General features: G+C 37.2%; 1 protein-coding gene across 1 annotated transcript in view; it reads right to left on the bottom strand.

The window, feature by feature from the left end:
• Window positions 1–13,030, bottom strand: part of atg7 (ATG7 autophagy related 7 homolog (S. cerevisiae)) — a 109,977-nt gene that overhangs the window by 62,738 nt on the left and 34,209 nt on the right. The window contains exons 15-17 of the mRNA XM_053227256.1: window positions 12,552–12,628; window positions 11,565–11,680; window positions 6,286–6,361 (exon numbers count right to left, since the gene is read on the bottom strand). Of these exons, the coding sequence (XP_053083231.1) occupies window positions 6,286–6,361; window positions 11,565–11,680; window positions 12,552–12,628 (269 nt within the window). The remainder of the gene's footprint in view (window positions 1–6,285; window positions 6,362–11,564; window positions 11,681–12,551; window positions 12,629–13,030) is intronic.

Below are 13,030 nucleotides of genomic sequence, written 5' to 3'. Positions count from 1 at the left end.
ATATCTTAATAATTGGATTATTGCATCTGCTTTCAAAATCAGCTGTTAAACAGCACTTTTATGACAACAAGCTGTTTGAAAGCATTGCATGGAAGAAGTCCTTCCTCACAAAATGCAGCACCTTCTGCAAGTATCATTAGAACTACAATTGGCATTGTGTGTTCGATGCCAAAGGGGACTGAATACAAGTACAAGCACCTGAAGTTGTCGCTCTTGTGACTATTAATGGCATTCTGCTAAGTATCAGGATATTTCAGCCTAAAACCTGGCTGCCTCTGTCATGATGTTCACACCTGTTAGAGCTTTTAACAAGACGAGTCAGATATACTAACAAATGTACACAGAAATGGGTAATAAGCACAAAATCAATGTTTTGCACTAATCATTTCACTCTTCATAATTTGTACCCTGAACACGCATAACCTGTGGTCTGAATTGAAGAAGTCTACATGCACAAACCTAAGAATATAAAGGAGCTGAAAACGGTCTGTATGTAAGATTGGACCAAGATCCCTCTATAGCTGTCTACAACCATGTTACACATTACAGGAAGAGACTTGGTTCTGTTATTCTCTCTAGGGCAGGCATCACAAATGATTAATTATTGAAAGGGTGCTGATAATTTTGGAAATGGTGCTTTTTAGAATAAAAAGAACTTCTTTTTGCTGTTTGTGTTAGAACAAGACATGTTTAAATCAAACTACACTATATAGCCAAAAGTTTGCGGACACCTGACCATCACACCCATATGTGGTTCTTCCCCAAACTGGTGCCACAAATTTGGAAGCACACAATTGTATAGAATGTCTTTTAGACACATTACAATTTCCCTTCACTGGAACTAAGGGGCACAAACCTGTTCCAGCATGACAGTACCCCTGTGCACATTGTCATTATCACATGAAGACATGTTTGCAAAGGTTGGAGTGGTAGAACTCGAGTGGCCTGTACCTCAACCTCACTGAACTTTGGGATGAACTGGAACGGTGTCTGCCCCCCAGGCCTCCTCGCCCAACATCAGTACGTGACCTCACTAATGCTCTTGTGGCCCAATGGGCAAATGCCCACAGCCACGCTGCAAAATCAACCTTCCCAGAGGAGTGGAGGATAACAGCAAATTGGGACTTAATCTGGAACGGGATGTTCAACAACCACATGCTGTATAAATGTTATGGTCAGATGTCTGTAAACTTTTGGCCATATAGTGTATCTCCCTGCACTTTATTCTTTTTATATATTAGTCCTTGCTCATTTTCATGAGGGGTGGCAATAATTTTGGAGTGCACTATAGGTCAGTTTAAAAAGTCACATGGATCACAGGGTCATAACATCAAGCGAATATTAAAATTAAACAATTGTAACACTGGCAATACACATTCAATATCATGCAGTATTACACATCTACACAAGGGGGTAGTGTTGCCTAATGAGCAAAATCATCTTACCTTGAAGGACAAAAAAAATAAATAAACTGTTTGCAATGTCATTACATCAAATGCAATGCTATCTCTTATACTAAAATGACCTAAAATAAAAGAGAAACATGCTAATCTACCAATATATGCAATGTCAAAGAAATAATAAGCTCTTGATGTTCGATTTTCCGTCTTCCCTTCCTTGAACAAGGGCACTGACAGGAGGCGTTAAAGCCAAAGCCTGGCTGTAAAATTAATCTGGTTATGCATGAAGGCTTGAATTTTTTGCAGTTAGGGTTTTTTTGGGGGTGATGACATTATGCTGCTTGGGGTCTCATGTGTAGCTTGCTCTGGCAATGCGACAGAGTTAATAGCTTGCGCTGTTATGCTTCGGTGTCCTCAGCTTCATCATTAGCCCCCTGCTTGTGCGTGTGTGTGTGTGTGTGTGTGTGTGTGTGTGTGTGTGCATCTACAAGTGAGAATGTGTTTGTGACAAGTGTTATTGAGATGCTGTGCCAGGCTTTGGTGTGCAGGCAGGGGGTAGAGCAGGAGCAGTGTGTGAAGTATTTATTATAAAGCGAGATGAAGGATGCATGGTGTAGTGTATTAAAATTCACAAGGGTGGATTATTAAGGTCATATTTGAACGATCATAATGAGTCACATGCAGCAATTTACTGATACACAATTAGTATTATTTTTTATTTTATTTTTTTCTTACATTTATTTTACTACCTCTAAAATGGCGTTTCCGTGCCTGCTACTTGTGTGGTCGAGTTTGGTGTTTGTTGTTAGTGTTGCCATAGTTCAGCGCTGCACTCTTTCCTGAAATGAAGCCTTTGCTACAGTCCTGATCCTATTCCCAAGGGTAGGTTTGGAAAACATCTATCTGTGAGCTTTTTGTTTATCCAATCACTTCTGCTACAATAAAGCTATCTACACTACTGTCATCAAACTAGCATAACTTCGGGAATAACAGGTCTGCCATAAAAACCCTAAACTTGATGACAATGGCATTGATGGGGACACCTCTGCCATTAACAAGTATAGTCCTTCTTACATACCCTTATTACATATTTCCGACATTTGACCTTGCTAGGACCTTGACCCTGTTTGGATCGATTTCAAAATCTAACCAGTTCGTCTGCTGGTTACAATGATAACTCCCTATAAATTGTACAAACATTCAACCACTTGTTCATGAGATATCACGATAATGAGGATCTCGGACAAATTGTAAACATAAGGCCTCCAGCACCTAATGGCAGAGGAATTAAAAAAAAATGGTCACAGTACCTCCTTAAGGGCAAAAAACTAGTTTTTGAGCCACAAAAAGAAAATTTGTGGCTCAAATTAAAAACAAGTATCAGATTTTAAAAATATATATATTATAGTAATTTATGTTGTTATTCTTATTTCTTGTAATTAAAAAAACTTGAGCTGGAAAATGGCTTGCAAATTATTGAGAACATAAAAATTAAAAGCCCCCAAATTTAACATTTTTCCAGCTAAATGTGATTAAAAATATCCCAGTTGTCAAAGATCTCAGGGATCTTCCTTTTATCTCTCCATTTTCACTCTCTCTGTGTGTGCAGGGAGCTATAAAGGAAGTAAACATCACCGAGCATTCGACTGTTAAACTGGGAAAATAAATAAGACTGTGATAACCAAGCTGAGTGTGTGGTGCTTTCCAAAGAATCCTATTCATTACTGATTTACGTATTCACATCCCCATCTTTCACCTCTGGCACTACTCCCTCTTTCAATTGTTTGCCACCAAACGTGTGCATTTGAGAGCGGGACCTCTCTGGCTCCAGCTCGTTTTATAAAGGAGAGCTAGTTCTGATAGGATCATTTGAAGCTGCACTTCTGCTTACTCGTTTGCATGGTAACATCTCGCCTCCTGCACGCTATAATGCCACGTGTTTTAATGCCACCCTTTGTGTAAAAGTGTGTGTGTGTGAGTCAGCTCAACAAAAGCACTTCCAAATGGTCCTGATTGCAGCTACTGATCGATTTTTTTTGCTACCAAAACAGACAAAAAATCCAGAAATAGAAAAATTGACTTCCACATTCCCGGATGGCATCACCATTATGAGTAACAAGGCATATTTAGGAAAGATTATATTCAACAGCCTTAAAGAAACAGGAAGCAAGGCCCTATGCAATATCGCTCATCTGTAAAAACTCACAATATACTGTATATGAGGTTTCAGAATGAAATATTAAGATATAGTGCTTCATATATCATTCTATATAATAGCCTGAGAATATACTTACAGACATACATTTTACATGGCTTCCCATTAAAAAAAAAAAACCCACTTACACTATATGGCCAAACGTTTGTGCACACCTGACATCACACCCATTTTGTCACAAAGTTAGAAGCACACAATTGTGTGTAGGATGTCTTTGTATGCCGTAGCATTACAATTTCCCTTCACTGGAACTAAGGAGCCCAAAACAGTTCGAGCATGACAATGCCCCTGTGCACAAAGCGAGGTCCATGAAGACATGATCTGCCAATGATGGAGTGGAAGAACCCAATGGGCATGCACAGAGCCATGACCTCACCCCCACTGAACACCTTCAGGATGAACTGGAACACTGACGTGTCCAAGGCGTCCTTGCTAGACATCACTGCCTGACCTCACTAATAATCTAGTGGAAAGCCTTCCCAGAAGAGTGGATGTCCAAAAAGCATATGAGTGTGATGGTCAAGTGTCCACAAACCTTTGGCCATATAGCATACTTAACAGTTCTTGTAAAACAGAGCCTGTGTTCTATGGCTTGTATCGGTGCTTCTTCCTGAAATGCTGGGCTGCATTCAGAGGCAGTAATTTAGGTCCAAACATAACATCGGTTATGTCAATATTTGCGCTGGAAAGTTAAGCATATTCAGACAAGGGTTAAGCACCCGTTTAAGTCGATTTTCTGGGGGCACCATTCAGATTATGCAAATGACCTGCGTGTAGTTAATGCCTTCTAGGCTGCCAGAAGTTTCTTGAGTAGAAGTGTTAGAAGAGTGTAGAGCACCGCTAAGCACTTGCCTTTAAGCCCGAAAAAATCCCGAGATTAAAAATGTGGACTATAAATGGAAAAAGCATTTTTTTCTTTGCTGTCAAATGGAGTACAATGCAACATAATAACATGAGACTAAAAGAAAAATAAAGCAAAAAATTAAAATAAGAAAGGTTAGTATAATAATATATGAATGTGAAGATGGCAAGCACTGAAATAAACATCTAACATTAGTGTAGTACATTGCTGATATATTGCTGAATAGTCCCGGGTGTAATTATTCCGTGAATCACTGTAAATTCAGTTTAATTTAACAATATGGCTTCAACCCTCATTATTCAGCAGCTTATAAAATGGCACTTGATCCAGTACATCCTATTATTTTGCATTTTATTTCTCTATATCGTGAACCAATAAGATGTACAAAATGTAAATGTCTGTCTCTGCATGTGGAGTTATATAGTGCCAATAAATTTCAAGTGTCTGAAAGTTGTATGAGCCAAAACCAATTCTATTTTAATGCATTTTATTTACCTGCTGTGTGCTTAAATCAAAGGAACTGTTCTTTCATTTGCAAATCTTTACATGTGCTGTACTGCTTCCTGCTGCATTTCTTTTTAAAGAAAAAAATTGATTTTTTTTTTGTATAACTAGCAAACTCTGTCTTTTCTACCTCATGCATGCTCTGTAACCACACTGCAGTCCTTGCTAGAAGAATGGGTTATGCTTAGCATGTCCTATGTATGTCCTGCGTCTTGACATGGACTCAGCCATGTCTTGGTCTCATCTTGGTTTTGCCATGCGTTGGTCTCATCATTTTAGGTCAGTTCATAACTGAATCCATAGAAATTTACTCGAGATAAGCAATATCTCCAATTAAAATGCATGTCCTCCATGCAAAAAAAAAAAAAAAAACCTTTAAATATCTTCAGTTACAATTATTAATGAATCATATTTATGCATTTAATATGAGCATTCTATGGGCATTCTATAGTTTTTTTTTAATGTATTTACTGTCAAAAACACATTTTAGCATGACATTTATGATACATTAAACTGGCACTGGACTTGTTTGAGTGCAAAAGCATACTTAAGTCCAAGATCTGAACTGTGCATAACTAAAACACACCAAAGCTCCTCCCTGCATGCACAGCTCCCTTGTAACTCCTGAAGTGCATAACTACGCACTTAACTCTAAGTACAGCCCCTTTGTGCTTAAAGGGTGTGATAGTAGTGAAGTGGAAAGCTCACTGAAGTGAAATAAGCATCTGGAAATGAAATAAAATGCAGCCTTAAGGACTGCACACGCTGCAGCAGTTTCGCAAGTTATGTATTAAGACAAACACATCAGCTGCCTTTGTAGTTTCTCACTTCCACTGTAGAAACAAACTTTAAATATCTTTCTTCCCGATTCTCATTTATATAAATGTCCCACCAATACATTTACAAGACCTGATTTTTGCTGATCTCTCATTAACATTGAGAGTTTGTGCTGAATAGATGAGCACAAAGACACGTTTTGACAGTATGTCTGTCAAGTAAGCCATGTCGCTTGTTCAAGATGACATCACATTTTTGATTCACATCTAAGACCAACCCAGATTTTCTGGGAAATACATGAGCAACACACGACTGACTCATGGTCAGAATAAGAGATAACAGAATAAATGTTTTTGTTACATTTTTCAAAAAATTATCAAGAGTTGCTCTTTATAAACATTCCGAGTTCGTTGTAGGTTGTTAATCTACGTCAACTCTGTTTGTAACATTCGTCATAAGCCCTGTGTCCAGCTGGAATGATCCAGTAAGAGAAGGGAGGAACTTTCTGGATGACTGCACTCACTAACCTGATGTGGGACGAGGCCAAGTGAGGTCGGCGGTTCGTTCATGCGATCATCACTGCTACTCGCCACCGCGTAGCCTCTGCAAAACAGAGAAAGAGGACAAAAATAGAGAGATGACACGCAATGAATATAAAAGCCTGTCTGGACTGCTCCATCTTTCAGTTTCTCATTCCATGCATGAGTTCCTTCGAAATCCATTTATATTTCAGTCGACTGGTCTGAGAGTAAGTCTCTCTCTCCCGCTTCACCACACATCCTGAAGCTATAAACATCCTGCTAGGGTTGCCACAAAAACAACAACAAACAAACCCGAAACATATGAGTGTATTTCTAACTGAACAATTAATTATTTACCATTGATTACTTCCTAAGACATTTTGTTTAGTTGCTGGATGAGCAATTTTTTTTTATTATTAAGGGAAACACTTAAAAGCAATTAAGGGAGATTAGGCAATTGCCAGGTGAGACAAATACCAGGTCAGGTACTAATTGTCAGGTAGCAGCATTACAGAGCCTGGCTGGACGCTGACCTTCCAGAAGGGCAGCTTATTATTATAATTAGTTTATAAAGACGTTATCTTGATGCCAAAGTATAGGCTACCCGTTTAGACAGTCTTTGAATTTGAATTTGACTTGATGCAATACCCTATGAGATGTTAAAATATTCTTAAAATATATTTTAATTAAAATAAACAATGTTTGTTTTTTTTTTCTTATGTATCTAATGTCTTTTCTAACTGTCTGGTCAACTATATTATTATTGTCAACTAATTTACTTGTGTTGTTACATTTTACTTAAATGAAATGTTAAATAGGATTAAAAGTGATGTTATATATCTTTACAGGTTGAACTGTTACATAATAAGACCTAATAAAGACAAATTCAAGTTCATAATGTCACTGATACTCCTGTAATAATAGCTGTTACAAACCTTAAAAATTAATATGTTGGAAATATGAGTATGCATCATTTTTACAAGAAGGCTTCATGAACACAGGAACATTCCCACATACGTTTTACTTAACAGGTGAGGTCTAACATGAATCTTCGATAACCGAATTGTGTAAGTAATGAGTGAAATTTAGATTAAGCTTTTTAGATTAAGATTAAGCATGTTAGATTAAGCTTTGCTTTCAGTGGCGTTATTATGCTCAGTTTATATATTAAAAGAACAATTATTTCAGTCAAAAAGCCCAGCGATTCTTCCACTATGCACAAATGCTTGCTTTGTATAAGAACTAATAATAACCCACATTCCACCATTTTTTGAAACACATTAACTGATTTTAATTTCTATCATTCAGATCCAGACAGATTATTATTGGTAGCATGTAGACTAACTGATCACATAATACTGTACAGATCAACACTATGTTAGTTGTTAACAGGTATCACCATAGCAAGAGCTCCAAAAACGTAGATGCAGGTACCTCGGCCTTATGTCGCATGAAGACATCTTCAGTTATCAGGATGTAGTTTTGCTATATATTCCCTTACCGCAATGATAAACGAGCTTTCATTTCAGTTAAAATATAAATGCCAACAGGACGTAAGATATAGATTTAAGGGGGATTTAAATTTCTTTCTTTCATCCAAACCCACAATGATTGACAGGCAGTCATTCTTCACATCACAGCATAAAGGCTTTTTTGTCAGAACTCAGTTTTCATCTAAAAGCTGCTAGCTAAGTTTGGGGCAATGCGAGATATGAGATGGCAAGACGGAAGCAGTCAGAAGGGCACGTTGGAATTTGTGAGATGGTTTTTCTCAAATGAATATTTTATAATAATAATAATAATAATAATAATAATAATAATGCATTTTATTTAATGGCGCCTTTCAAAACACCCAAGGTCACCTCACAAGCAGGCAAAAATAAAAATACAAATCACTACACAAGACAAAGGCACACAACATTTATGATACCATGAGCCCCTCTCTATCACCACAGACCTTAGTAGCAGATTTCTTTATTCAGGCTTTAAATGGTTTAGTTCAGCCCTCCATGTTCAAGCACCACTTTCACTCTGAACTATTCAGGGAGATTTATTCAAAGCAAATATATTCAAAGCCACTTGAAAATTCCCAGAGCCATAAGTTTGAGCCACTACTCTAAACTGAAAAAGACAAGAGTCTCCCCTCTGTTATGTTTCATCTTTTGTTGCAGATCCTTTAATTCAGCCCCCGATCAGGCTTTCTCAAAATCGTCTAATGCATCTGAAGAGAGGTTTTCTAAATAATGTCATCTCTGTCTAGTGAATCAGCAAGGGCTCTATTTACTCTGAGATGTCCACACATAGTAAACATCAAAAGAACTGCATGTAATATCATGAGGAAATGTACAAAAGGAAGACAAAGACAGATAAATATACAGCTAGAAAGATGCTCAACTGTCTTGCTAGCTATATATAATTTATATTATATATAAATCCCTGCTCTTGATACTTAAGAATTAAACACTAAAGCGGGGGTTACTCTGTACAATTTCAGGAGACTTTTAAGTTTTTTATTTGTCACGATGTGCAAAATGGTTTACATGAATTACATTTCCTGGAAAAAAAAACTTACTCTATACTCCTTATATCTTTTTATTTAGCCCTTCAAAGTGCTCACTACATATCACAAGGGTCTGATTTCAGTTTAGCATCCAATCAACTTCATCATGTAGAAAAAAAAGATTCATCTGCAGTGACCTTCTCATGCTACACAATGAAGTTAATTCTATAGATGTGTGTGCATTTAAAGATGGGTAAGCCTTCATTGTTGACCTCGAGGATGAGCAGCCCAGGCCATACCTCAGGAAAATATTACAATATGCTGGAATAAGCAAAGACTATAACATGAGGCATCTTCTTTGCCTCCCTAGAAGGCACGAGCTCCAACTAATTTGAAAAAGCATGTACGTTTTGCTAATTTACTAACATTATTTGGCTATATTTAGCCTGATTTCTTTGCTAGAGCCAATTTAAACTAGTATTGATTCCAGCAGCTAGCATAAATTGGCTAGGCAGCAAGTCACATTCTAGCTAATTGTAAATAATTGTTGGTTATTTACATAATATTTTACTTGTGTAAACTAGGAAACTATGTAGCATTAGCCACGCGTATGACCAGCAATCTTACTGAGATTGAATGATCTTTTCAGGGAAAACATAATTGTTGCATTAAAATGAAAATTATCTTCTGTGATTTTATTCTGTAATTTATTCTGACAGGTAAACCATTTATTTATCTATCTATCTATCTATCTATTTATTTATGCATGCATGCATTTTTGCAAGTGAGTATATTTAAAAGTAGCAACATCGTTACTTTCACTTGAGTCCATTTTTTGGCTGGATACTTTCACTTTTAATCAAGTAACATTTTGACAAATGCACATTCCATTGTACGTATTTGAATATTTTTCATATTACATTCATATAAAAATATATTAAGATATTTATTAATCAATCATTTGATATTTATCCTATATCTCATTGGACACAGACATACACACACAGTATACAGTAGACATAGAAAGTCTACACACCCCTGTTAAAATGGACGGTTTTTGTGACGTAAAAGAATAAAACTAAGATAAATCATGTCAGACCTTTTCCCACTATTAATGTGAAAACGCAAAGCATACAAACAAACTTTTTAGGGATAATAAAAATGAATAATAAAAAACTAACAATAACCTAGTTGTAGAAGTACGCACACCCCTAAACTAATACTTTGTTGAAGCACCTTTTGATTTTATTACACCACTCAGTCTTTCAGCATGGCACATCTTGACTTGGCAAAATTTTCCCACTCTTTCTTGCAAAAACATTCTAGATCCATCAAATTGTGAAAGAATCTCCTGTGCACAGCCTGCTTCAGGCCGCCCCAAAGATTTTTAGTTGGATTCAGGTCTAGGCTCTGGCTAAGTCATTCAGAAACATTGATCTTTTGGTAAAGCCATTCCTTTGTTGATTTGGATGAATGCTTTGGGTCACTGTCTTGCTGAAAGGTGAAACTCCTTTTCATCTTCAGCTTACTAGCAGACACATGAAGGTTTTGCACTAAAATCGACTGTGATTCGTAGCTATCCATGATTTCCTCCATCTTGATAAAAGCCCCAGTTCTGGCTGAAAAGAAGCAGCCCTAAAGCATGATGCTGCCACCACCATGCTTCACCATGGGTATGGTGCTCTTTTGGTGATGATGATCAGATTTGTTTTGCAACCCAACCCAATTTTGGAGTTATGGAATTATTATACCTTTTTGGACTTGGTCTCATCAGACCATAGCACATTTTGCCACATGGTTTGGGGTGATTTAGTTGAACTTGGATGTTTTTCTTGAGAAAGGGCTTCCATCTAGCCACCCTACCCCATAGCACAGACATGTGAGGAATACAAAAATTTGCTGAGAGTAATGAGTACAAGTCAGATATTCCTGCAGGTCCTTTAATGTTGCTTTAGGTCTCTTGGCAGCCTCCCTGGTACATTTGTCTTGTCCTTTTATAATTTTTGGAGGGACATCCTGTTCTTGGTGATGTCACTGTGGTGCTCCAGTTTCTCCATTATCTGTTGATGACGGCCTTTACGATGTACATCTAATGTTTTGGAAATTCTTTTATACCACTCTCCTAATCGATACCTTTCAACAAGTGAGATACTATGCATGCTTTGTAAGCTCTTTGCGGACCATGGCTTCAGCAGTCAGATGAAACCAAGCAGATGTGAAGAAAATCCTATAGAAATAGCTGGTCTCTATTTGGGCTTAATCAGAATAATTTCATTGATGACAGCTATATGATAAATACTTTTGAACATGAGACTAAATGTCACAGCCACATCCCCAATTATAAAAGGATGTGCACACTCATGCAAGCAAGTTATTGTAACTTTTTTATTTGTCCTATTTTTCCCTAAACTGTTTTACACTTTTAAACATTTTTATATGCTGTAATTTCACATTGAGGGTGGAAAAAGTTCTGACATGATTTATATTGTCATGCTCATCTCTTGGAAAGTTTTGCTGTTTGAGCATAAAGTTATAAAGTAAATTTATACATGTGATTTTACCACAGTAAGCTTGCTGTGTCATTTACTCTGCTTTTGCTTACTTCTGGGTTCAAACTTGGAAGTGTGAAAAGGGTCCATTGAACCAATGGATTGCTTGATGGTTGATGATAAGTATAACATATACAAGGAAGGTGTGTTTTTTTTTTTATCTATTGTTATTTTGCCCATTTATAAAAGAGACTGAGCTGGAAGAGGTCTATGTGTGGATGTGATGTGGCTCTCACCCCTCTGGGTGCTGTAGAATGGAGATCATCAACTCAACAGCCAGAGCTCCGGCAATCATGGCCAAACCAGGCCGGCTCACCGTACACTGCTGATCCAAAGTCCTGTCCCTGGTTGACTGGATTAAAAAAAAAAGTCACATATTTCAGCCAAAAATTCAATAACAAAATTACTCATACATTTGGCCAATAAAATGAGTTACAAATGAGTTATTAAGACAAATGATAATGAATAAAAGTGACTAAAATTTTTGGATTAATTATAGCAACCAAATATCTTTTTACACCAATGAAATGAACCAGACCTGTAAATGTTTGCACAATCACATCATATTACGTCATACTGAAACAGCCAGGAACTGCTGTCAGTTGATCATTTATCAAGATATGTATTGTACTGTCTCAGAAGAAGAAGCAATACACAACCCCAGAATTTTACATGTGCACATGGAATGGAATGTGCACACTGAATGGACTGATGAATGGACTGATGAATAGGATTGGATGGATATATAGATGGATGGATGGATTGATAGCTGGAATTTAATTGAGTGATCAATGGACAGATGGGAGTGGATAAATTGTGGATGGACAGAAGTGAATGGATTGATTGACAGACAGATGCGATTAGATGGATCATGGATGGATGGATGGATGGATGGATTTGAATGAATGTCTGGATGAATGGACACACAGACAGATGGGATTGGGTGGATAGATGGATGGGTGGATAGATGGATAGGCGAATGGAATTGAATGGATTTTTTTAGATTGATAAGAGGACAGATGAGACTGAATGGATTTTTTGGAGTGACTGATCAAATTCAATGGATTTTTTGGATGACTGGATGGATATTTTGGACAGATGGATGGATGGATTGAATGAATTGATGGATGGATGGAAGGATGGATGAAAAAATCTAGACACATCTCTTGGATGCCATCACCAAATCAGAACTAATGATTGTTAAAAGAAACATGGAAACTCACATCTCCAGGGGCAACAACGTCATTGCAGAAGTAACAGCCTAGTCGATGACCAGGTATGTTAGAGAAGAGTGACATTCCTGAAAACATGAACAGTACAACCTTTAATAAAATCAGAAATGAAATATAAAGCCATTATGTGCTATTATACATTACAGTATAGTATAAACCAGAAAGTCTAAAGCAGGGGACTGGACTGTTAGTTTCACTAATCCATTATTCCAGTCTCCAAAGAAATAAAAAAGACTTCATTCGCATTCTGTGTTCGGCTGCTCATTGGAAGATCATATATACGTTCAGATTCTCGTCAGTATATACGCCACAAAATGGCATTAGCAGCCAACACCTTCAGGCAAGTGAAAAACAGTTTCTAACAAAAGGCCAGTTACCTTTAATTTATAACTACTCGACATTTAAAATGGCCTAAATGGCTAAAAACAACCTCTACCACCTGTCATTTGAAAAGCAGAAGCAGAAACTTA

Source organism: Pangasianodon hypophthalmus, chromosome 20 (assembly GCF_027358585.1).
Source record: "Pangasianodon hypophthalmus isolate fPanHyp1 chromosome 20, fPanHyp1.pri, whole genome shotgun sequence".
NCBI lineage: Eukaryota > Metazoa > Chordata > Actinopteri > Siluriformes > Pangasiidae > Pangasianodon > Pangasianodon hypophthalmus.
The sequence above is the reverse complement of the archived record's forward strand: the minus strand, read 5'-3'. Positions and strand labels throughout refer to the sequence as shown.